Source organism: Scomber japonicus, chromosome 3 (assembly GCF_027409825.1).
Source record: "Scomber japonicus isolate fScoJap1 chromosome 3, fScoJap1.pri, whole genome shotgun sequence".
Lineage (NCBI taxonomy): Eukaryota > Metazoa > Chordata > Actinopteri > Scombriformes > Scombridae > Scomber > Scomber japonicus.
In genome coordinates this window covers 21531421-21557884 of record NC_070580.1, presented here as the reverse complement: position 1 = coordinate 21557884, position 26464 = coordinate 21531421, and the positions used below count along the sequence as shown (strand labels likewise).

At 40.8% G+C, this 26464-nt stretch overlaps 1 protein-coding gene across 1 annotated transcript in view; it reads right to left on the bottom strand.

The window, feature by feature from the left end:
• Positions 1 to 3064: 3064 nt before the first annotated feature.
• sema3fa (sema domain, immunoglobulin domain (Ig), short basic domain, secreted, (semaphorin) 3Fa) overlaps positions 3065 to 26464 on the bottom strand; it is a 47054-nt gene continuing 23654 nt past the window's right edge. The window contains exons 3-19 of the mRNA XM_053316419.1: positions 21573 to 21733; positions 21424 to 21486; positions 18868 to 18987; positions 17300 to 17389; positions 15285 to 15378; positions 13793 to 13912; positions 12302 to 12441; positions 11271 to 11385; positions 7442 to 7511; positions 6474 to 6618; positions 6143 to 6365; positions 5781 to 5869; positions 5620 to 5661; positions 5303 to 5460; positions 5080 to 5147; positions 4701 to 4834; positions 3065 to 3591 (exon numbers count right to left, since the gene is read on the bottom strand). Of these exons, the coding sequence (XP_053172394.1) occupies positions 3163 to 3591; positions 4701 to 4834; positions 5080 to 5147; positions 5303 to 5460; positions 5620 to 5661; positions 5781 to 5869; positions 6143 to 6365; positions 6474 to 6618; positions 7442 to 7511; positions 11271 to 11385; positions 12302 to 12441; positions 13793 to 13912; positions 15285 to 15378; positions 17300 to 17389; positions 18868 to 18987; positions 21424 to 21486; positions 21573 to 21733 (2261 nt within the window). The 3' untranslated portion in view covers positions 3065 to 3162. The remainder of the gene's footprint in view (positions 3592 to 4700; positions 4835 to 5079; positions 5148 to 5302; positions 5461 to 5619; positions 5662 to 5780; positions 5870 to 6142; positions 6366 to 6473; positions 6619 to 7441; positions 7512 to 11270; positions 11386 to 12301; positions 12442 to 13792; positions 13913 to 15284; positions 15379 to 17299; positions 17390 to 18867; positions 18988 to 21423; positions 21487 to 21572; positions 21734 to 26464) is intronic.

The window sequence follows — 26464 nt, the reverse complement described above, 5'->3', positions numbered from 1 at the left end:
TTTAGGGCAGAGGGGAAGGTGTGAGGAGAGGCAGACATACATCAGTGTAGGAGTGATCTAACCTTTAGGGGGACTTTGCTGTGCTCAGCGGAAGATGAACATCGGCTCAAGTGCTTATCTCTCTATGCCGTTATTAGGTGCCTTAAAAGAGAAGCATGTAAAGCAAAATAGTTTGTTGGTTACCTAGATTTCACACCAGGACCAAAATTAAAGTTAAATCTGATGTTGGAAAGAGTGTAGTCTGGGATTTAACCTAAATTGCAGAGAAGTCCATTATAAGGACATCAGCTTGCCAGTCTTCATTAAAACAAAAGAACTAGTACCTACTCCACACAGTACAAAAACAGCTAATTGGGGTCACTGAAATAAATAACCAAACCATCAACTCCTGGTCCAATATACAGTAAGACACTCATATTTCTTATAGGATACTGCAGACTGAAGGGTGAGCTCTGAAGTTCTTAAAGAGCTTTTCAGTTTCACCTGACAGATCTGATTGACCTCAATCTGAAGACGGTTAAGGATCCTAATCTTCTCACTTTCAATTATGTATGCATGCATGCATGTACAGTATGTGTGTGTTCATGACCATTGAGCTTCTTTACCTGCATAGACAGTATTGCTATCACTTGGCTTTAACTGTTTTTTTCAATGTAAAGCACACAAATGCTCTGTGAATGTTTATCACTTTAACTTTATCATGCTGTTTTGGAGGAGACATTTAAGTGTGTCTCAAAACACTCAAACAGGGGTGCCTTGCTGTAATCACTCCTGCTGTTCATACTGACCATTAGAAGATCCCATTTTTGCTTGGGGTCTTGTGGATTTTGTCCTATTGTTTACATTGTAAGCACATTTGAAGGGATCTTCTATTGGTCAGTATGAACAGGAGGAATGATTACAGCAAGTAAAACGTGTCAGTGTGCACATAGCTACATGACAAGACAACTGTGAAACCTATCCTTTAAGCGTCTGAGTCACAACTATGATTAAAAACACTGCTACAGGTCAGTAAAACAATAAGCACTGAAATCAGTGAGCATGTGTGTGTGCCCACCAAATGGCAAACAGAATAGACCCTCTGTTATTATAAAATATAGAGCTTTAATTTATTAGTCAGCAACATTGATGGGGAAGAAAAGATAGTAATTTTTTACAAGTCATTACAATAACATCAACTGTGCATTATATCATACATTACTTTACCTCAACGACCCAGAGCAAAGTCTGCCAGACAGAGAAAATAAAACATGTACATGTTTGAAATATATGCAAATTTGTTTTGCAAAAAGAGAGAGAGAGAGAGAGAGAGAGAGAGAGAGAGAGAGAGAGAGAGAGAGAGAGAGAGAGAGAGAGAGAGAGAGAGAGAGAGAGAGAGAGAGAGAGAGAGAGAGAGAGAGAGAGAGAGAGAGAGAGAGAGAGAGAGAGAGAGAGAGAGAGAGAGAGAGAGAGAGAGAGAGAGAGTGAGAATGAGAATGAGAGAGAGAGAGAATGAGAATGAGAGAAAGAGAGGATTTGAAAATTACAATCCAACCTTTCTGTACTTTCACCATTTCCCATCCTAAAAAAAGTGGGAGCAATTCCTTTCTTGCACTGATAGTATTTCCATAGTCCCACAACGAGAAAGACATTCACTGACATCCACAGCAACGTAGCATTTTAGACAAATACCATATACATACACTGTACATGCCATGCACAACGAGAAGCCACCTTCTGAAGATTTTGGTACATGTTTCTCCTCAGGTTTGGTGGTGATCAACTTGTTATTGATTGTACTTGTGGCATTTTCTATTGTATGGAAGTTGCTCAGTACAAACAGTTTTATATGAAGTCTGTGGAACGTACTATGTGAAAGTAGAGTGGCTCTGAACTAAACTTGTTGTTAGCTTTGTTGCTGTAGTCTAATCAAATGGTCTGATTATATGGCCAAACACAATATTCACTAAGAGAAACTGTTATTTAGCATGAAACTGGCAGGAATGCAAACTTTTGATCTGTACTCCAAGATGAGTTTGAGAGCTAAAAAAATCTTGTATGTTCTCCCTTAGATGATACTGCATATGCCACAGATACATGTTAAGTATTTACTGTTTATCAAGATCACCAATTTGGCAACAAAAGGTGCTTTGTCTCTAGTATATATATTTTTAATCACAAACTGTCACAAACTCACATATAGCTGCCTGCTGGAATTTCTTATCTCTAATGAGAGAAAAGAGAAGGCAATGTTATTTTCAGCTTTTGTGTTGTTAAAAGACCCCCCCCCCCCCCCCAGAAAAAAGAAGCTTATCACAAGGTTCACGTTTGTTAAGGATACAACATTGAGATGTGACATTCACATAGAAACAAAACAAACACTTGGCAAATGGTTTTGGAAGAATTTGGGCGGGTAATGTAACATCTTTACTCAAGGCCAGGCTGGACCGCAATAATGAAAGGAGAGACTTCTTACTTGCCGCAAAAGGCCTTTCGTTTGTTCACGTAATGGCCGTGACGTGTTGTCACAGCTGCAGTCTGTGGGCATTTCTATCATCCTTGCATGTCCCGTGAAATGCCATTTTGTCATCTTTCAACAGCTTATAACTTGCAGTAATAAACTGTCTGATATACAGTAGAGTGTTCTAGTTAGGAAGTTTAGGGAAGTTCGAGAATTTCACTGGACCAGTGACCCAACTTCTGGCTTAGAGACTGAATACTGCCAGCAGTCTAGAGATCCAACATGGTCTGAATACCGTCAGTCCTTGTCCATGTGTAGATACTCCCAATGTCCCCTCTGGGTTATTTTTGCTGTTTCTTAAAAACACCAAACATAAAGATATTTTCAACATAATAACACATTGTAATAAACAATAACACTAACAATAATATTATAATAACAACAATATTTGCACAGATTTACCTATTCACAAAAAACATGTTTTCTAGATAGGTACAAAGAATTACTTTTTACAACCTACAATAAATATTGTGTTTTTTTCCCAACAGTTACATAGAAACTGTTTGACGCTGTTGCTTTTGGTTGCAGTATCAGTCTTGTCCTTTATGATAATTTTTCTATGATTTGACTGGAGTCATTCCTCAAAATGGAGGGTTGCAGTGTTTAGGAGGTGGTGTGAAAAGGTAGACTGGGGATGTTTGATAGGATGTCTGTCTAACTCCTCATGTCTCAGCAGGAGTGGTTTGCTCATCATGATGCCGACGGTTGCGGGGCTTCTTCTGTTCTTTCAACTCCTTTAAGCTTTTAGCTTTGTTGTCCCCGACGCTGCTGTCTCCAAGCTGCCAGTAATCCTGGCAATACTGGTTGATCAGGCCCATCTCTGGCTGGCTCAGGATGGTCAGCAGGTCCTTATACTGGCCGGCACTCGGAGTCCAGGCGCTGGATTGCAGTGGAGGGAGGGCCGGGCTGCCAGTCTCCACCAACACGTTGTTAACTGTACGACTGGATAGGACCACAAGCTGCAGTTTGACAAGTGTGTGTTTGAAGTTCTTCTCTGTGGACGTACACTGGTAGATGCCACTGTCAGAGGACTGCAAGGAACGGATCAAAAGACCTTGGTCTGTTTTCAGGATGCGTCCCTCTGAGCGAATCTGGAAGGAACAGGAGGATAGTAAAGAGGACAATTTTATTAACTTCTTTAAAACTTCATTAATGTTAAAGGACAGGTTCGTAATTTTCAAAACTTTCTTGAAACAACAGTCAGGTGCCTATATACAATGAAAGAGGTTTTGTGATACTTGCCCCCACTAATACTGGTCATTAAAAGATCCCTTTCAAATATGCTTACAATGCAAGGGATGGGAAACAAAACCCATGGTCTTCATTTTGTTAAAAAAATGTACTATTATGTAAAAAAGTTCATCTTAAGCTAATGTGGTGCTTCAGCAGTCCAAATCAGTTCAAGCAAGTGGGTATAGTTATTTTCTTTCTAGAATAAAATTCATCATTTCATTCATATAGTTTTCCCAGGACAGTGTTTTTTTGTTGAGCTGCAGAAGAAGAATAGTAACAAAATCTGGGCATTTGGAACAAAAAACCAGCAGTAGCTTTGAAAGTTATCCACTTTATTTGACACATTTAGATGCCTGACACCTCAAATTAGTTTTGGATTAACTTTAATTTTTGCATTGAAGTGCATTTCCTCTCCCATCACTTACATTGGAAGCACATTAGGAAAAGATCTTTAATGGCCAGTACGAACAGGATGAATGAGTAACAGCAAGAAAAAAAAAACAGTTTCAATTATCATTTTGGGCACCTGAAAATTGTTAAAACAGGAATTGAAAAATTTAAAATGATTTTTTAAAAGTTTATATGGAGAACTTGTTTGTATGCATTTGGTTTGTAGAAAACAGCTGCCTGCTGCTACTGGAAACAATGAGAGCGGTGAGAGTTTAAATAAACATTAAAGTTGGGGGCAGTAAAACCAAAGCAATGACTGGAAAGTTGCAATAAAAGAGCTTAGAGGAGCTGCAGATTCAGATGATTCATCTCTTTGACGGATTAACTTGTCACACACAAGTAGTCATGTTTTCCATTAATTGTAGCCTATTTACATGTATTTCTTCATTATTCGAAAGACACTCACAGGATGAAAAATATAAATTCACAGATCGCTTCTTGTTCCATGGAAGTGATTATAAAGCAAGATAAGAATATTGAGGGGTAACAACTGCTTTACAGTAAAAGCTTTGCTCACCTCTTTCCTCCGGTCGCTGTTTTCTCTCTGAAGGTGCCACTTGAGAGACACATGAGGAGACCTGGCCTGGCACTCCAGGAATGTCGTGCTACCCTCCACCCCATATTGAACTGTCTCCAGCGTATTCTTATTGGCTATAAAACAATAAGTAAAATACAAATGAGGTGTCACTGCTAAGAATATATATATTTTTACATAAATTAAAATATGTGGACATTCTTAAAGAAGTAGGTAAAAAACTAACTGCAATAATAAACCCTACAAACTAAACTGAAATCTGAGACTGACATATCACTTCAATAATCTTATTTCTACTCAGTAGCAGAATATTTGATTTGGGAATTGTGGGTTCGGGTGTACTGCAAGTGTTGATGCTCACCATTAGAGTTATAACCTCTGCACTGGCGGATTGGGTTGCCGTACTTTACATCCTGCCGACGGCTACGTCTAGAGGGGTCAGATCAACAGACGAGAATAAAGAGCTTAACTTCAACAAAAAATATCACATGAGTACATGGAAGAATATCTCATTTACATACTTGTGTACACATACTGATACTAAGCTTGTATCCATGCATGTCCTATACTATCGTGATACTCACCTCTTCTGTGATGCTGAGTATCTAGAGCAGGATTTGCCGTCCCAGGCGCAGTACGGGTCCCTTGCCAGACAGCAGTCAGCGCAGGCCTCCCCATACACATCACAGCGATGAATAGCCAGGTTGGTCACACCCAGGACTGATCCTACATACAGTTGTTGCTATATAGAAGAAAAGTAGGTAAAGATTAGTTCATAAAAATATGAAATAGTAATATTGTAAATATTTCTTATAATTATTATGAGATATCATACTATCTAACAATTATTTTTTTTGGTATAATGCACTCTGTTAGTCTTAGTTATTCCAGACTAACTTACCCGTTTGGATGAAATCTTCATGGTTGTAATTGGGGTGGGAACCTGCAGTGAAACAACAGCTTTCCTTTTAATCTTATATCAGAAATATAATCCACATAAAGTTTGAATGGGATAGATAGAGAGGACGAGTGAACAGACTACTGTATGGTGAGGCAACTGACCTTAAAGACCTCCACTTCCTCCAGGACCAGCTCCTCAGTCTGCAAGTCATCTCGAGGCAAGACAATCACTTTCTGAACTGTCCCCCGATCTGAGAGACACAGGAGAGAAGAAAATGTAACCCCTGTTTACCTTTTGAGTTATTGACCTTTGAACCTAAACTCCCAGAATGGTGGCACTTATTTCTTCCTCCCTTCAAACTGATCTGAGGACTCATTCAATCTGATTGATTTATAACAGACCCATTACTTGTGTGTGAACCCTCTCTTATACTTGACAATACAATTCAAACTGTATATTGATATGACAATTATATTAGCAGACAATCATCACGTAATGTGAGTTAAGGCCTTGGAGGACTGACCTGTGCCCAGGAAGAGCACCTCGTAGCTCCCATCAGCAGCTGTCACTCGGTCCACTGCAATTGTGGTGAACTCATAGTCCACGTTGGTTCTGACCACTAGGGGGTGCTTGTGCACTGGGTATACAGCATTGTACATGGTGGGATGGTTTCTCATGAAGTTGATAACCTCATCAGGGTAATCCTTTGTGGATTTCATGTTGGGGGTGAACGTGCCTCCAGGACACTGTTAACAAATAAGACATTTGACTGTCAATTTTTCTCATGTGCAATTGACCAAATTCCTAGGCAGTAAAAATGATTTTGTTTTATTTTTTTTATGTTTATAACTCACAGTGCCAGGTCGGGGGTAGGGGATCTTCCCAGTGTAAGCCACCCACTGGTAGTTGGGCCCTTCCTTGTGGGCAAAAGGGCCATTGAAGACCATACGAATGTCAGCCATGGAGTAGACGCACACTGCCGAGCCTTTAAACACGGATCTTGAGGAGGCCAGGACAGAGAGTGTGAATACAGAGACAGACGCTAGAGGATACAGATTAACTCACTCCCTGAGATAATTACTGTGGGTGCTCTCTGTGACTGGTAGGATCTACTTTCTTCCCACGTACTCAGCCTGCCTCTTACAGGAACGCAATGAAACATTATGACGCACAAACACACTTTAAAACCAACTCAACTAGAGTCAAGCTGTCTGACACACTGACATACAAACACCCACATACTGCAGAGAATCGCCAGAGCACAAGCTCTCACTGCTGTGTGGTGGGTGTACTATGTTTGTAACTCCTGTCATGGGCCTCTATCATTAGCACTGCAAGTGTTTTTATCAGCTGGGTTTAAACGTGCTTGATGCCTAAGGAGAAGACGGAAACAATAACAGTATTTGTTTCTAAAGTACATTAATCTAGACATGTTTATTATGACTCAGTGCGCACCTCTCCTTGCTTGTGTGCAGCCAGAATCTCAATTTACATGTCTGGTTGGTCGTGTTTTTCCTTGAATTTTAATGCTGTGTTTTGAGATGACAACTTGCTATCAAACCTGACCTTTGTGGAACTATAGGCTCAGTCAGTCTCTCAGAAGAGCATGACTCCCTCTGGGCTCCAGATCTGCTGCCTAGTTTTGTCTTTGTAACATGAAACTGACAGGCCATACTCATCACAGCATTTCAATATCAGAGAGAGCTGACACCTTCAGGCTGAGGGGGAAAGGAATAAAAACTGCAGGGGGAAACCAAAAAAACACCTTTCCCTCCCGTCTGCATAAAAGTTGTCAAGTTTGAGAAAGCTGTCAGACACTTACCCTGAAACTGAGAAGACTCCATAGATGACAGGATTCTTTGTGTCTTGAGTTGGCTGGATATACACATCTCCTAATAGGGAAATAAATAATTTAAAGTGATTAGTCACAAACCACGAAAATGTAGTCTTTCTACAGAAGCACAATAACTGCCAAATGATGAATTGTCAGACAAAGAAAACACGGTATATTAAGTAAATATTAGTGTCTGTGTCTCGAATCAAACTATCTAAAGGCTTAATTACTTCCCAGATTCGTCTTGGCTCCAACCCAAAGTTGTTGTAATTGTGACATATGGAGACTTTTAGGAGGGGGAACTACAGTATAGGAGAATTCCTCTTGCACTTGAAAGCCAGTGGTTATCAGAGCCTCTACGAGATCCTGAATTCAAACTCTTCCGATGCTGAAACTACAGTTCCTGAGTTTCAGCAGGGAATAGGAGTGAAATAGAGATGTCTGGTGAAACATGGCTTTAATAGGAGCCATATGCATCCAATGACTCTGGGGTTGGGGCAATTTAGGAACACTGCATATCCTCTGATGGCTTAATGAGAGAAAAGTGCACGGAAAAACAATAAGGATGAAAACTGAAATAAATTTAGTGGACAGGTTGAGTAGAAAAACACTGTATCCACAGACGAACACAAAGGTCCATTTAATCTATTCATCAGTGGGGAACTAGTTTTTCTTTTAATGGCCTTGAACAGAGAGGGACAATTGGAAAATATCAATAACAATGAAAAAGTATGACATCCTATCCTCTCCTTTATAATGCCTGTTAAGATCTTTTCATAGTTATCTGTAAAACAAGAGGCAAGGCATTAATCTGACACATCACAGGAAGACTGCAGAGCCGCCCTCACAGATATATCACTCAAATCTCATCTGAACAACATGTAAAATAACCAAATGCTAAGCCACAATTATGCATGTGGAATTGAGGTTGACGTCTAATAACACATTGTTTGATCCTCGTGCCCATGGCGTTTTCTAGCACGCAGAAAGTAAACAGAAGGAAGCTTAAATCAACATGGCTTGAACAGAGACATAATTTCTGACTCTGCAAATATGCAAAATCAACAAACTTAACTTTGATAATGAGTTTGAAATCTTTTCAGAAAATAAATCTCCTCACATGCCAAGGTATGAAAATGACAGGTAATGGCTGCACCCTAAAGCAAAAATTTACTTTTGGCAAACAAAGTAGAAATTCATAACCCATCTGACGCCAGTTTGACAGACCTCCTGGCTACAGAATAAGCACAGTGAAAGAGAAAAGAAATAAATCAGCAGAGAACTGGAACAAGTTGCGTCACTCTAACTTTTGTTTCTGATGTGTCAGATCAGACTGAGTCTTTGAGACACTCGGCATAACATTAGCAGAGAAACATCAATGACTGCTGTGAGCAAAGAAAGAACACAAGTGAGTGGAGATAAATAAGATGTTTTAAAAAGTAAAAACAAAAGAGAAAGTGGATGTTACAAGAAGGACTGTCAAATGACTACAGATAGTATATCCTTATCTGCTTTATACTCATTTCAAGGGACCTACATCTTAAAACATGTCCACTCAGAAAAAATACAGGTCAGAAAAACAAACAGAAAAGCAAAAGCAAAAATAAACAGTTTCTCCATTTACGGAATAGTAACGTAGAGAGGGAGAGGTTAGGGGTTGGACTACAGTGACAAGAAGAATAATTCAATGGAATAACAATGTTTCACTCCATAATTACAATTCAGTAAAGGCAATAAAACTTTATTGCCCACACAGTCATTCTCATTATTGTCTGGCAGACATTTTCATCTTTCTTGCGTGTGTGCGTCTCTTTCCCTCTGTCTTTATATTCCTCCTCTCCCTTGGTAAAACACTGAATGCTTTCTCCTCTGTTCGCCTCGGCATCGCCTCACCATCTGAATCTACTCCATACTCTCCCCTGAGTCCTCATACAACCACTCTGATGCCTCTGCTGGGCTCCATCAGGACCAGCGGGGCTGGAGACAGAATACATTTCTACCAGACGCTCTGTGGTTGTGGAAAGGCTGACCGCAGAGCTGTGGGATGTTCCACTATGCCTCGGGCTAACAATGACCTCACCATGAGTGCTCATCTGCACTGAGACTACAACTGACCTGCTGCGGTGTGGATAGATGACTTAAAATGCTGCAACAGTGACAGAGGAGTGCTCCTCTGTCACTGACACTGAGTGCTCTTAATGCAGAACATACATTTGCAATTTGCAAAGCTTCATCACAGCAGGATTAAGATGCTAGCACACATTCAGTTTATAGCAGTGTTTGGATTATTTAATATGGTCACACTGCATGTGCATGTTGTTGGCCATCATCTGCAGTCAATGCAATGTGTTGGAGTTCAACTTTTAACAGAAAATTAAGGGTCGTATCTATCAATGTCAGCCCTTGCTTTGTCAAACCAGCTTTGTGTTTCAGGACCATGTAGATCACATGCCATGCTTCATTATGATGATTTGTCTTCATTTTGGGATAATTATATATAATCATAGCTACACTTTGAATGAAATGCATTTTTGTGAATAAAATATGAAACATAATTTTATGCATGTAATGCAATTAGTACCATTTCATCAAAAAGCTCCCACACAGAAGACTGAAAAAGTTGATACAACAGTATTAAATTGAGTTTAGCTTGAGTCCAGTCTTTTTAGCTGCACTAGTTAGATGGCTTAAGGTAATGTGAGTTTTATGAAATCAGTACACACTTTCTTTCTATAGTAAAATTTCACGAGCTTCATTCGTAGCGTGAAAACATTTTTTCTCCTAAAATTTAGCAAAAAAACCCAGTGAAAAGTAGTGAAAGATTTGCTGCTCATACCACAAGTCATTACAATTTCAAGGATACTACAAATCCCTCCGTAATCCTGTCAGTCATGTGAATAACGGACAGGCCGGGGATGATCCACAGGGGGTCGGACTGATCCCAGCTGCTCATTATTTTGATTACTTTGTATGCGTGTGTGTATTTGATTTTTCTGTTTCTTGCTTTTTTCAATGACAGTACAAATTCTCTGCTGATCCTGCTGATGTGCTTGAAAGCAGAATGATCACAGTAAGGACGATGCCTACAGGAGCCATATTGATGTTCAAAGGAAGATACATGTCAAGCTTAACATGTATGAGTCTGTGACACCTTAATCTTCCCAGTATTGCTGTACATATGCAGAGACGTGCTAAGTGTCTGGTGTGCGTCCCTACAGTAAGCCGTTGGCCCCACACACTGTAGCAAAATCTGAGTACATGTGGATTAACACTGTAGGCCTTGAAACTGTAACATCATGGTGAAAGTATGCAAAGCAAATGGAGGGCAAAATGTGAGGAGAACTCTACGAATGGGAGAGTTGTTACTGAATCTGTCAACAAGAAGTCCATCTGGAGACCTTTGTTTTGCATTGTCGTGGTTACACTGTCATGTTAGAATTCTCACTTTTCTCTGCCAATTTTTCTGTCAGGACATATTTATTATGTGCCTAACACTAACTCTAAGCAGATGGGTTATATATTTTTCCTGAGTGAGGGAAATCTGTAAAAACACATTGTAAGTATTTAAGACAAATTGGTGTCGTTTGTCTTTGTGAGAAAAAGAAGTGGCATCTCTCTCACAGCTTTAAAATGTGCAAACTTTTAGTGAGCGTGCAACGCTAAGCGGAGTGTAAATGCTCAACAGGTGGTGGACACAGGACACACTTGGTAAGGGGACAGAGTGCATGTTGTCCAAAGATGAAAGAAAGAGCTGTATATGCTCTAAAAAGGTCATAAATAGAGAATCTTAAAGAGGGAAATAATAATTCAAACTCACTTAGTTCATCAAAGTGCGTCTCAATGCCGTCAGCTCCGGGCACTGAACAGATCAGACGGGCCTTCAGGAACGTGCTCCACTTGTTGACCAGGCAGCAGTGTCCACCATCGTCATTCTGCAAGTCAGAGACACACAGTAGTCATGAATCTACCTCAACGGGCCGAGTCCGACCAACGTCTCACTGAGAGTGTTTCAGAAAAGAGTCCAAACTAACTGTACCGGGTCTGTTGTTATTGGGCCCGTATCAATAAAGACCGGCTCTGTGTTTCAACTTGGCCCATCTATGAGGGAGGTCAGCCAACTTCTGACTACTGCTGAGGTAAAAAATCAAGCCCCAGGACAATGATTCATAGGTTGAAACCCAGGACATTTCACAGAGTCCAAATGATTTGCAACATTGGAAGTAATACATTTTGTGTCTATCTTTATCTCCTGTAACATGGACTGTGGAAGAATTCGGTGAAAGGGCAACATGTTTTAATATCCTACAGACAATGATAGAGATGTTTTTCTTTTCACTGCATTGTATAACACATTCTGTTCAGATCATAGTTTAGTGAAGTGTTCAGCAAACACAGGAGAGTCTTGATGGACAGTTTGTCCATGTAGAGATGTTTTGAAAGTTTTGGAAACAGAATCATCATTTGGCTGTTTTTGGTTAAAAACAATGCTCCGGGCCGCAGCACTACATCCCTGAGTAAACAAAGCTCTGGCTTTGTACAGATGTCTATGCATGTATACAGATGCGGACTAAAGTAAACTTTGCTGCTCAAACACTTCATCCAGAAGAACAAAAATAACAGAATTCTTTCCAAACTTAGCTGTTAAGGCAAACAGCAAGGATTTTGTTTTCTGACTAGTAATTGGTGTGTTACAGTGGAGCAATTACTGATGATCATGGGGCACTTCCTTTCTGGGCCTTTGAGAGACTAAAAAACAGGCAATGGGCTATAACTAACCATTATGGAGACATATAAACCTTTCAGTTGTGATGATCAACATGAGGTTTGCTGACTGGTGTGATAACTCACTAGGCAGATCCGCCCTATCCTAGACTGGGTCATGGGACTCTGTCCCATCTCAGAGGCTTTCTCGCGGAAGAAGAAGTAGAGCTTGTCATCATTCTTCTCAGCGCTGTCGGGGATGAGGTGTGCGTGGATGAATGTGGGATCTGTAGAGGAGTTAAAAAGACAGGGTAAGTATCACTAGCCTTGCAGTACATGTTGCTCTACATATAGGCTACATCCAAATGTTCAGACTTTACTGCATTTCATAGGCGCATATACCGGGAAATGTGTGAGTGCCCAGGGCTGTTCAAATCCTCAATTCATCAAGTCTGCAAGGGGCTTCAAGCTGACTTTCTGCAGACTTTCAGAGAGCCTGCTTCTTGGGATGTAGACTTTACTAGACTTTGCTAGAAATAATTAATATAATTAATATCAATATCCATGTGAAAGAAATCAATAACATTATCCATCCAACTTAGAAAAACAACCATTCAAGCTGTGAGGATTCAGCTGAGATATGATAATGCTCAAATAATCAAAGTAAATGGAAAGTTTCATAGCTACATATAAACCTTTATCTTACTTTATTGATTTCAAGTCTTGTCTCATGTTGAATTTTGACTCCTTGTGGCTCAGATCTATCACAGACATGACGTGAAGGGAGTGCATTAAGATTTGGCACCAGAAATTATTTAAACTCTGACACAGAATCTGAATGAGAGAGAGGTCTATTGAAAATTAACAATGATAGCCGCCTGGAACCCTAAAACAGCACTTAACTCTCCTAAAACCAGCCCTTTGTTTCTTCCTCGTGACAATGCAGTACGCTCCCACTGGCTGACTTACTGGGTCATCACTGGACACGCAACACAGGGTGCCCCTCCCTGCTGTGCCCAACCAGGGTCCCAAATGGGGACAAACCAAAACCAGAATGAGGGGGGTAACCAGGAGCCATGTAATGGGGGAGGGGAAATATCCGAGGGATTCCACATGGCTGATTAGCAGGACTCAGGTGTCCCAATTCAGTGTACCACCATCAGGGGACTGTTGTCAGGGCAACAGGGTCAGAGGAAAATCTGGGAGCCAGGAACGCTGGGGGAGGCCGTGATTGATTTGGATCAACCAAAAGCATCCAACCAGCATTTATAATGCTGTGACAATCATGGTTCATTAGAGAGTGGAGGCTACTATGAGTCAGTATTGACATTCAGTCATTTCCCCCACTACTGACCTCGCTTTCAGACTCTGCAGGCATGCAGTCAACAATTAGTGTTGACCATTTTATGCTTTGAGTTGAATGATCACTGGGTCATGCGGAGCAGGCTGGAAAGATCAACAATCTAATTCCTAGAAGAGTCTAGCAGTGGACGATTTGCATGGTGACGCCAAAGCTACATATGGAGACTTTACAGGAATGAACATTAGAAGCTGTGGAATAAATTAAAATTGGCCTGGAGAGGAATAAGTAAAAGAAATAGTGGTGGCTGCAGAACAAGCCATGAGTTTAGACATTACCATTTAACCATCTGGAGTTGTACTGATCAGTCCTCATGGCTGTCTGCTTCCCCAGTGTACGGAAGATAGCAGAGTCTGTTCCCATGAAGTCAATGTAGACTCCTGCATACAGCTCTCCATCTGTCAGTCACACAGAAAGAGAGAAGGAAGGGTGTTGCGGAGGTGAAGTCATGATGGATGAAAAAAATGTTCAGCATAAAGTAAGGAACACGTCGTCTGCTAGTCTGATCCAAATACTTCTTTAGCTAGTCATTAAAAAAGTTGCATCATCATCCTTCCAAATCTCATCTTAATCATACGGATAGCATGCACAGCAGCTGTGGTCACTTTCCATGATGATCATAATTTCTTACAAACAAACGCAGTGCCAAAATACATCATACTCAATCACTCGCATCAGTTCAGAGGTGTTTGAAATGTCATGTTTAGGTTAAAAATGTTGACCTCACAATTACATTGCAATTACACTTCATACTCATCATACTCATTAGGCCAATCATTGTAATTTGAAAGGACAGCTGGATTTACACAGTCAATTTTGTTTCAGCTGAATCCATATTGCAAAGGTTAGTGGTCAACCAAAGGTTAATATTAGGTCTTTGGTATAGTGTCCCCATCAAGCCCATTAGTGCAATTATCCATTACATTTTTAAAATAATTTGTTGGGTAAAACCTTGACATCACATCTTACATCACTTCCTGATGCAATGTCTATATGTGATGCATGAAAAAAACTACTATAGAAGTACTATGTATTCTACTGTGGTGACATTTTTAAAGCAGTAAATGAGAGATGGCATTTTTAAGTAAGTTTAAGGAAAAGGGGAATTCCAGCTTCTTCTGTTATGTCAGTGTGGTATTTCTCAGCATGGCAAGTTATGTAAGAAAACCTGGAGCTGATTTTCTTGGTGTTACAGTTTTGCTCGGGTCAGCTGGTATTGAGCTGACATGGCGTAGCAAAAGAAGTCTTTGTCTCTTTCTCAAAAACACGCACGCTCGCTTGCACCCACAGGCATTCACACACACACCTACACACACACACACACACACACACACACACACACACCTACACACATACACACGCACACAGGGCATGAGGTCACGGATCGACAACTATCTCTGACCACCTGCAAGCTGCTGACAACAAAAGACTGACACTGACAAGAAACTACACAACAGACAGATCAAAGAAGTGGATGCATTGATAAAATTACATCTATACAGTACAGCGGTGTGATCTTGTGCATGATGAGAAGTTAAGGTTTAAATTGAGGTTTAGATTTTCTTTAAATGAAAAACATTATTTTTGTATAAGAGGACATATATGAAATCAATATTTTGCAGCTTTAGAGACAATACTGTATGTGGTAAAAAAAATCCTTGGGGGTATGCAGACTGGAAACTAAAGACACACTGTATAATAGAACTTTGTTTTTCCACAAGCTGTCCACACATGTCAAAAGAAGAAGAAAAAAAAAGCGCAGGTACTTACTGATCAAAGCAGAGACGCTGTTAAGTTTTGGGTCATAAGGACATTTTCCTTTCCCAGAATCCACTTTACCAGGTTCAAGGCGGAAAATATACTCCTGTAACGGTAAAGATTTAGGAAAACATTAATAACATTTCTTACTTTTCTTTCTGATTTGGTAACAGATTTAGTTTGGATATATGTGTGTGTGTGTGTTGGAGGGAGGTTATTCCTTGAATGCAGCACGTACAAGGCACTTTGAGTATACTTAGTTGTTAAAGGCAGCTTTAAATGCGACATTAGAATCACACTAATAATGTGATCAGTTTGGAAACAGGGTAACAATGACGAGGTGTGAGGCGACCAACACGCACTTCACAGCACTACTGGATCTGCTGAGGGGAACAAAATGCTCACAAAGCCAGTTATCAGTGAGATGGAGAGGTGGAGGAAAATGCTGAGAGCAATCCAAAATTCATCCACCATGCCTGTGATGTTAGTGGCTCGTACAAGAATTCATTATTCCACAGTGTAAGAGGACATCTTGAACATCTGTGTCAACACTGGATATGTGTCTATGTGTTTTGTCAAGTACTTCAAAGCTGGTTGATGTAGGAAATATGTACGAAAAAGCAGAATAATGTAAAGACTGCATATGTAACCTGCCTGTGAATATTTTTTTATTGTAGATAAGATACAGTATGACTAAAAATATGTTGATTTGGTGGTGATTTGAAAAAAAAAACAATATAAAACCCTATAAATTAACTTCAAAGTGATATGCTGCTATGGTCAACAACTTTTGACTGAAAGACTTTCATATTGTATTCTTAAAGAAAAAAAGAAAACAGGCATTCAACTCTCCACTGATATGAGAATAGTACTTTAACAAAGAAATCTTTTGTGCTGGGTCTTACAAGAGGGAAGCATGTTTTCCCCATTCATGGTGAACATTTTGGCAGTAGAGCTGTTTGAAGACTCTGCAGTTCAGTTCACTTAATAACCCAAGATATACACTACAGGTCAAAAGTTTTAGAACACCCCAATTTTTCCAGTTTTTTATTGAAAAAATATTTTCAAGCTTACCCCCTTGGTCTTTTTTCCTAAGGTAGTTCTGGCATAGCTTGGACTTATGTTTTGGGTCATTATCTTGCTGTAGGATGAACCCCTGACCAACTACGTGCATACCAGAGGATACTGCATGGCGCTGCAGAATGCTGTGGAAGCCGACCCTGGATCCAGAAAAACAGCCCCAGACCATCATGCTTCCTCCTCCATATTTGACAGTTAATGTACACACTGAGGAACCATCCTTTCGCCTACTCGACAGCATACAAAACTCCTGCATGATGAACAGAATATTTTAAATTTTGATTCATCAGTCCATAACACCTTCTTCCAGTCTTCAGTAGTCCGTTGGTGGTGTTTCATGGCCCAGGCAAGCCTCTTCTTCTTATTCTGACTCTTAGCAATGACTTTCTTGCTGCAACTTGACCTGTCAAACCTGCAACTCCAAGTCTTCTCTTCACAGTTGAAACTGAGACTTACTTAGTACGACCACTATTAAGCTGTGCTTGAAGCTGTTGTCCTGTGAGCCGCCTATCACGCAAGCTGTTGACTCTCAGAAACTTGTCTTCTGACTCTGTTGTGGCTTTGGGTCTGCCAGACCTCTTCCTTTCAGAGTTTCCCCCATTTTCTGAGTGCTTTTTGGTGGTGAAGGAAACTGTACTCAATAACACCTTGACTTTCTTCGCAATCTCTGTAGGAAAGTGTTTTTGTATAATTTTCAGTTTTGGGTAACCTTACCTTTTTTTAACCTCTGGCAGTTCACCATTTACCTTTGTACCATTTCAATCTATTCATTGGACTTGAACTGCTTGAATTTCAATAAAAAACTGGAAAAATTGGGGTGTTCTAAAACTTTTGACCGGTAGTGTATATTTTTAAAGCCATGTTAGCCCTACATCAACTGAGACTGGAAATATTCTCCAGGTGGGCATCAAACTTAAGAGCCTTTTACAAAACTCCCTTCAGCCCACCTTCACCTCCAAAGGCTCTGATGTAGTACTGTAGTCTGCTGCCCGACTTGTTCTCCCTCCAGATTGGGGTGCCTGTAGGTAGTGGGACCCCTAAAACAGAGACATGGCACATTGGGCCATCTCGTTACTGACATTCGACAGCCCAGAACAAAGAAAATTAAGCTGACGATGACCATGACATCAAGAGATATGTAGGAAAAAAAAGGAAAGTGCAAAAAGAATGACTCGGCGAAGACAAATAATTCTAAAAAACAAACACAAAAAAACAAGAAAATGGAGGAAGAAAATGGAGGTAGACAAATATGAAGGTCAAAGTAGACCGAAGACACCCTGGTGGCTGACATCCATCATTTAGTAACCATGTTGGATTAGACATTAGACTCAGTGTCATGCAAACTCCATGCATTAAACATGCAGTGCCAGGAAACAGAAGAGGAAATGCAATAAAATGAGTCAACCAACATGTGAAAAATTCATTACGGTAAATTCAGTAATAATAAAGTGAATTAAAAAAAATATGATACTGGTATTTCACAGAGCAAAATTGTTATTATCTTCAATCTACATGAACAAAGAATACTCCTAAACTAAGTAGTCCTTTTCCCCAAATCTGAAGAAATTTGAAACTGCAAAGGAAGCATTTGAAACAGCAGTAAAAAAAAAAGTACAAAGAGTGATGTAGTTATAAGGAAAACGTTCGCAGTTAAGAGGAAAAGTTGAGAGGACTAAAAGTGTGAGAAGCCCTTCATGTAACAATCGGAAGAATTTCTGAACAAACGGTTTCTATTTACATCTACTCTTACTGAGGAAAATCTTTATAGTGTGAAGTAACATAGCTTTTGGGCCTTAGGGGAGAAGCTGAATGACAAGAGGCGGACTGACCTTTACATTGAAATTTGAACCCTCCCATTTGAACAGTGAGACTAAACAGGCAGCATAGTGAATGTAAGTGCATGGACCAGCCTGGCCAACAGCTGCTGCAGCTCTGCGTGGCCGTCTTGCTGGAGCAAAGGAGGGATGAAGGAAGGGACTGAGGAGGGGAGGGTTGAGCTACAAGGCTGATGATGGATGAGAGGCTCCATCAGTAATGATGGCCTTTCAGAGGCTCTCACAGCCAGACAGAAAGACAGACCACAGGCTCTGCTGTCTATAAACAGGTGAGGGGGGAGGGAGGACTACAAGGAGGGAACACAGTAGTATTCACTGTAGATATACTGTCAACGTGCTATTCCCAGTGGTGAGAGAAGATTGGTGCCTCAATGGTCTGTGAGCAGTGGCAGTTAGGTACCTCACCAACAGCAATTTTGCAATAATAATGGAGATCTAGACAGCACCGGCCATGAGCTTTTTTTCTTCTTCTTTGAGTCCTCTAGACCGTGAAACAGTGCAAATCGATGAAAACTAAGAGGCAGAAAATGATGGAAGAAAAGCAGAGCCCATGAAACTGAAGAGCAAGAGCAGAAGGAGGTTCTCTGACCTGAGACTGATTGACAGATATGGTTCTTAAAAGAGGTGCAGAGTAAAAGGTCAAAATGTCTCCACGGCTGCCCGGCTGTGTCTTTGGTTACCTGTGACCTGCGTCCTCGGTCCACATAGGTGCAGATGGGGTTGTACGCTCCTGTTCCACACACATACAGGTGGGTCCGGTTCCATGGCTCAATCAGACGGATGAAGTTTCCACATTCTCCCTGTGGTAGAGCACAACAAAACTCTGCTTTACCTTTAGTTCCAAGTTAGGTTCCTCAAATGAAAATAAAAATCTGATCATGAAAATGCAATGGGAAAAATGGTTACATAATACATAATGCCCCACTGATGGTTAATAACCCCTCTGCCTGGCTTAAAATCATCACATCTATCATTTCTGCTGTTGGCTGGCTTGTGTCTGGCAGCTCTGTTCTCTGGCTCTGTGTGTCAGCCTGGCCCAGGCTTCAGATCAGACCACACTGTCAGAGGGAAAATGTTTCCAAACACCATAACTATACAGCAGACACCAAGAAAAGCAGTGCATCTGAGCTGTGAAGAGTGTTTGCTATGGGATTGATGGTAAACCAGATTCAATGTTCTGTCACACTTAACAACTTTAAAACATTTTGGTTAGACCAAACATGAGTGTTAAATCAAAATTTTGGTTTTTAGAGAGTAGATTTTAAAATCCAATTAGGGTTTTTCTTGTGAAGAACACATAAAGACATGCTTGCTATTGCCAGCTTTTTAAAGGTGCACTGTGTATAATTTAGTGGCATCTTGTGGAACGGCCTTGTCAGAAATGGAATATAATATTACAAAGTATGTTTTTATTAGTGTATAATCACCTCAAAATAAAAATGGTTGTGTTTTTGTTACCTTAGAATGAGCCTTTTATACCTACATGGGCCCTCTTACATTGAGTCTGACATGTTGCACTGCAATGTTTCCACAGCAGCCACTGTAGGGTATTCAGTTGTTGATATCCAACTGAATTCTATACAGTGGTCCTTTAAATCTCAACACTGGTTTATTCAAAATTTAGATTAGTCAGGTGGCGGTACAATGATAGTGCCACCAATACTTCCTTTTTTTGCACACAAAGAGGTTCTGCTGGTGAAAGCAGCTCTGTGCTTTCGAGGTCTGCGGCTTCCTAATCTCTATTTGTCTGACCAGCTGTCCGCCTTCCTGGTCTCAATCCACCCAAACCAAATTTCTAAATACAGAAATGTACAGGCCAATGATATCTGTTCAGATCTGTCCATCATGTTGGCTGCTAGTGACAGCTGGCGAAAAAGAAAGGATGTACCAAGCGTAGAAAAAGATTGTATGCAGGATGGGGGGATGAAACATTTTGGCAGATCTTAGCAACACGACAGATGCACAAGTCAGAGGTTTCAGAGGATGTGTTTTTGTGTGTGTGTGTTTATGCGTGTGGGCCTACGTGCATTATTCAGCGCACAGTTGTGCTCCCCCACTGGGAGCACAGTGGGTATGATTGCCTTTGACCTCCTGCCTGAACCGACATCCCTTCTGAATTGCTTTTGAATTGTCATCATCTGTCATTCCCTAAAGAGCGGCCAGTATTGCCAAGTTGTCTCCCAGTAGCCAATTTTATTTCTTATTTTAGAGATGAAATTTTAAACCCACCTCTGACACACACTGAGGGGCTCACACATGAACATACAGAGGCCGATCTGATGTAGCCAGAGGCGGAGAGAGGTGCGGGTCACCAAACACGCATAAATGAACATTCCAGTTGGATAAACAGCAGCCTGCGCTCTCTACCAATATGGTTATTAGCCAGAGCCTCATCACTCCCTCAGTTTTCACCATTCCTGCCAGCAGTCACCCCTAATATGGGTGAGATGAATGTGTGTGTGTGTGTGTGTGTGTGTGGGAGGAGGGAGGGGGGGGGGGGGGGGGGGGGGCGGGGGTCTGGTTTTTACATGAATTTCAATCACGAGTTTCCATCACATCCAAGTGTTTGAATGTCTGAATCGTATTAACACTTCAGACAGGCTTCCAGTGGCCAATGCATTTTGTCTGCCTGTCTGGACAACAAAGAGTAAATAATTAATATGGAAAAAGTTAATTAGATTATGCTAAAACATATATAAAAGAGATGTCTGTAAAATACATATGTTTGTGCATGGAATACATTTCCAGCACCCAATGAAGACTATTTGCATGTCGCACACTCCAAGTTCCTGCTTGAGCTTAATTGGTGGCAGCTGTATGCAATCAGCAATCAGGGATGTAGAGACGATAAATAAGAGCTTCACAGCTAGTGACACATTGGAAGAAGCTTGAAAATGTCCTCCATTGACCCCAGTGCCACATTGAAATCTTTAGTGTTGCCAAAAAGACAGACTGCACATGATTTTGCATCAGGATCTCACCAGATAAAATTATGTTTAAAATGTGTAGCAGGTCAGTTGTGTTTTTAACAAATTATGGGAATATTCGGACAGTCAATGAACTAGTATGAAAAGCACAGGTGTTACTTTCCCCTATAACAATGTCTCTGTTGTTTTATTCAAGTGTCCAAAGTGGGCGCTGACAAGTAAGTAAAGTAAAGTACATTTTTCTGTTGATTGATCAGTCTTATTTTAGCTCTACTTCAAATTTTATTATTAACATCTTCAAATACTTACATTGGTGTCTTTTCCTGACAGGACACATTCAGTCTTCCTCTGGGGGGCAACAGGCCAGTGGATCTGATAGGAAGAGATCAACAAGCTGGTGAGATGCAGAACTTTTGTTGATCTCATCCAGCTCAACGTTTGCGCATAACATTTCTTACTATCAGTGGCTCCTTGTTGATGTCGTGCAGATCCAAAGACAGGATATAATCTTTGCTGCCCACATACATGCGGTCGTGGTCCTCATCCATGCGAAGGATCCGATAGTCGGTTGAGTTCAGCAAAAAGGAGAAGTGGTGAGCAGTGCCGGTAGACTTTAACTCTGTAAAGAACCAAAAAGAAAGGAAAATGAATGGTTTTGTTCAAGCTGTGTGGATACTACTGTAGTAGAAAAACACACAATGAAATTGGGAAACACAAACCACAGACATGGTCACAGGAGATGTGTGTAGGCTGCTCTTTTTTGGCACAGAGATGCCCTTTGGTTTGCCAAGGTTTCTCTCATTCTTTCTTGTCTAGAGTTGATCTTTTCTCCATTTACTTTACAAATCTATACCCCCCCTATGCATGTGTGCACAGTGCGCATACACACACAGATGATGCTAATGTTGATGACACGATTGTATGCTATATAATGCACCAAACCTACCCTACTCTCCTAAATTAATTTACAAAAGCTGTTAATTTTCAGCAATGCAATTGCAAATGCAATTATGTGCTGCCCATTATTAAAACTTAATTCATAGACTTATTAAGACACAATACAACATGCTTTACATAAAAATGAAAATACACACAAGACAGGTGCAAGAAATAGAAACCTTTAAAACAAAGTAGAAAGGATTTTTCTTTAACAGTAAGTAAATGAAAGTACTGTGTTTGATGAATGTAGGCAGCGAACAAGCATAAAAACATGCAAAGAGGTAGGAACACTTTGACGGTTATGCAGCATAGACTTTATTCCATAAGCTGACGTTTCGGCACAAGTGTGCCTTCTTCAGAGCTTAAAGACTAAACCAAATCACATCATACATGTAAAGCTTCCCAAGATGTGCAAGCCAGTTCAGCGCAAAAACAACAATTACAATGAATACAATCTTACAGATTTCTGTGAACAATATGTGAATAATATTCCTCAGCCCAAAACAATATAATCTAGGGTCGACCTCTTAATGAGAAACCAGCACAGCAATGAAAATATTTTTTTATGTAATGAGGGACAGTAATTAATTCAATATAAATAGCAATACTCAATTACGGTTCAAGTAAAAAGTGAGAGCACTCTCTCATATCTTTTGTCCTATGTATTCCCTACCTGCCTGGATAGCTGGGTGAGGATGTGCTGAATGCTCTTATTTGGTACATTTACAGTTCAATATTCTTTTTATGATAATGACAGGTATAATATATTTTAACAGTATTTGATAAAAGCAGGGAGACATTCAACGGACGCCTCCCTGGTGGGGTGTTCAGGGCACGTCCCATCGGTAGGAGACCCCGAGAAGAACTGGACGAAGTGGCTGGGGAGAGGGAAGTCTGGGCTTCCCTGCTTAGGCTGCTGCCCCCGCGACCTGACCCCGGATAAGCGGCAAGAAGACGGAACGGAACGGACATTCAACATTTATTGCTGTAGGGCTGCTGTAAAGACTCAAGAAAATGCTAAATGGCCATTCATTACAGCTAGTTTTCCACACTGGGTCACTCTATGCTGAACTGTGACTGGTATTCTGGGCTGCAGTGACATGACATGCACTCTTTAAAAAAAAAAAGCCAGATAATGTTCAGGACCTGGCACTCTGACCCTGGCTTTCCGCCACCACTTTTCAATTCTGGTAGCTGTGATAGGGATGACGGCCTTAACTATAATATGAATTATCCACTCCATAGCAGCAGAGACTACTTTGACCACTCCCTGGCTTAGTCTCTCATCATATCACACATAACGCTGCAACACCCATCCCTCCATATCACTGTTAAAACTATTCTGGAGTAAAACTGTCCTCAAATGGTTCACATACTGCTGTGGGCAAACCCAGTGGTGTGTGAGTGTGAGTATAAGTTACACCCGGGGTGTGAGGGGAGATAAGTGGAGATCTGGTGTACGGAAAACAGCTTTTTCTCCCGGTCCTCCCATTACCTCCCGAGCTGTTAGTGAATCTGATAGGACATCTCTCTCGCTTTCAAACTACACTTGGGAAAGTGGATCTTGAGAAAGTTGAGCCTGCACTTGTGCTGTTCTATTTGCAGAGAAAACCAGAGGACCAGATAGAGGACCTGTTCATGTTCCACTTCAATGGGACCAGACAAACCCCCCCCCCCCCCCCCCACTGTTCTCTGTAGCAAAGTCTGAGACTCATTGATCATGAATAAGATTCCCTACAACAGCTACAACTTCTTTCCTTGACTGTGAGGAAGCAGAACGTCTCATTGCTTTACTTAGAATAAAAGACACCTCCACCTGCAAAGAACATAATACTGACATGAATCCTCAGCCAGGAGGCTTTTCAGCCGCTGGTGTGCTGAGATTCTTCATGAACTGTGAAATGCTGTCGTCACGGTGCAGCATCACAGCATGCAGCGGGCTGGATAAGGTAGTAAATACTGTAGGAAGAGACATGGCTGTCACCCAAGCAATTCTCATAAGTTGCCTCCAAACACATGTGCTTTAATACATGGTCTCATGAATAGCGATTTATAGACCTGCACATTTGACTTTTACTACGTGATAATATGAACATATTTTGGGTTGCTCAAGGAGTGTTTGCAATCAACCAAGACTAAAATCTCACGGATTGTAATTTTGTAACAGTTGATATTAATTTCAAGCATATCTCCAAGCCCTAGTGCATGTAGCGCGAGGACATAGGTGCAGGTGGTGACAGCAACCCACTGATGAATCACTGGCCCATTTGACACCCCACATTAAGCATCTACTTACGCACATCTCTAAACAGTACATCTTCACTGTTCCTCCATAAACATCACGGCTTGTTTTCCGTCTTTGTCTGGTTGTCAACCACACATTCAGCCAGCTCGCTGCTTCGACAGGCCCAGCAGTTGAAAGATCCTACAGCTTCAGGGACACCAGAGCTGACATCCCACATTTATCACCTCTGCACTCAGATTCACACTCAGGGGCATCTGAACGGAAGCCTCATAGTGCTGACTGGCTGTCACAAGTCTGACAGCGGTTAGGTCACAGCAAAGTTCAACAAAAGTGGAAAGACAGACAGACGCGACAGACGAGACAGGCAGACAGACAGATAACCTACTACATTACAAATAAACATTCATCAAAACACATTATCGGCTGACTTCAAGTGTCTGACAGGCTGTAGTTTTTCTGTCTGTCTGTCTAGTGATGCATCAGTGTTACATTCTGGATCACTTATATTATCTTGATCTCACTGAGGCCACATGGATCATGTAAACCTTAAACCAGCAGGACATGAATACCAACCGACTGCCAACTCTATCAAAACTGAATGCTAACAAACACACAATCAAGTTCTAGATTATGTTGGAACAAATTGTGTGAGTAGCTTTCAAAACAGAGCAATTGTGTTTCTCCAAATTTGCAAGCTAGGAATTATATACAATTGTGGTTTGGACATCTTTTAATAATTAAACAGCCATTTTAAAAGCACGCTGTTCTCTTTCCTTATTTTTCCAAAGCTAACAGAGATATCACTGACACAAACGACTTTTGGTTGTGTTTAATATACAATTGAAATACAATATAAAGTTAATATACAATTTTACAACATGAAAAGGGAGAAAAGAAACCATCTACTCATCAGTCAGTCTGCATATTTCTGATAACTTATTGTATTGTACTGATAATCACAGGAACAAGGACTGCCCAAAGCGTAAAAACAGTCACAGGGTGATGCATGTATGGACATGCAGCTATGAACTCAAACTACATAAAACTGCATTGTAAAAGCTCATAATATATGGGAGATAATGGGGGAAACATGAGTCAACACATGGCTTACAAGTACCAACCAGGACAGGATGTCATATAAGACTCATTCTAGAGCATATTTAAAGTCTACATAAAAACTAGGTGTCCCAGATATGTGTTCAGCTAAAATAAAAAGATACTAAAATAGGTTTACATCACATTAACTCCACTCATCTCACTGTTTGAATCTGTGAAAATGAAGTGCAGATCTTACAGTCAGGAGAAATATTACATTGTTGTGAGAGGAGACATGCTAAAACATATTTTCTTTGAAATAATGCCTGTGAGATAAGAACTAAGGTATGATAACAGTCCACCTCAAAGCATTCATACACTCTATTGTCAGCACAAATTCATCTTCTCAGAAACATTCCTGTGTGTTTCAGCTCAGCCTTAATAGGCTATGCCTCTGAGCCAAGAAAAATGTTACCAAACAATACACAGCCTTGACATCGTGTTAAGCTGTTGAATTTACAACCAACTGGTAAATTCAGCAATGATAGGGCACAAGTGTGTGTCTATAAAGACCGCAGGATCTGGTGTGTATCACAGTTTCCCAGCAAGGCCTTTGTAATCACTACCAGACACACAGGCAGACAGAAATAAATTGTATTTTTCTCTCTAGTGTGTGCATGTGAAATAGTTTTTAGTTTGGTGCCTTTGATGAAGATCCTCTTTGTCCGAGAAAACCCAATCTGTTCCTATTTCTCTCACACAATGTAAATGACATCTGCTGGTAAACTGAGCCTGTAGCCTGTCCACCTGCTGATGTGGTCCCTCTGCACTGTGGTCACTCTCTGCTTTGTTCTGTATCCAAGGTATGTAGCTCATTGGCCAGGTTTTGTCACATGGTGTGGTTTATCTGGGTCACCCTCAAAAGGCACATAAGTGACCCCTATTTTGTATGTGTATGGAGACCATGGAAGACGCAGGTCCCAGACATAACTAGCACTTCATTTCATGCCATTATCTGCATAGCAAATCTCCCCCTTCTTTCCCGTGTCCTGTGATAGCCCGCCAGACTGTGTACTGTGTGTGTGTGTTTGGTTGAAAGACAAACGGGTGATTCGAGGGAAACTGATAGCA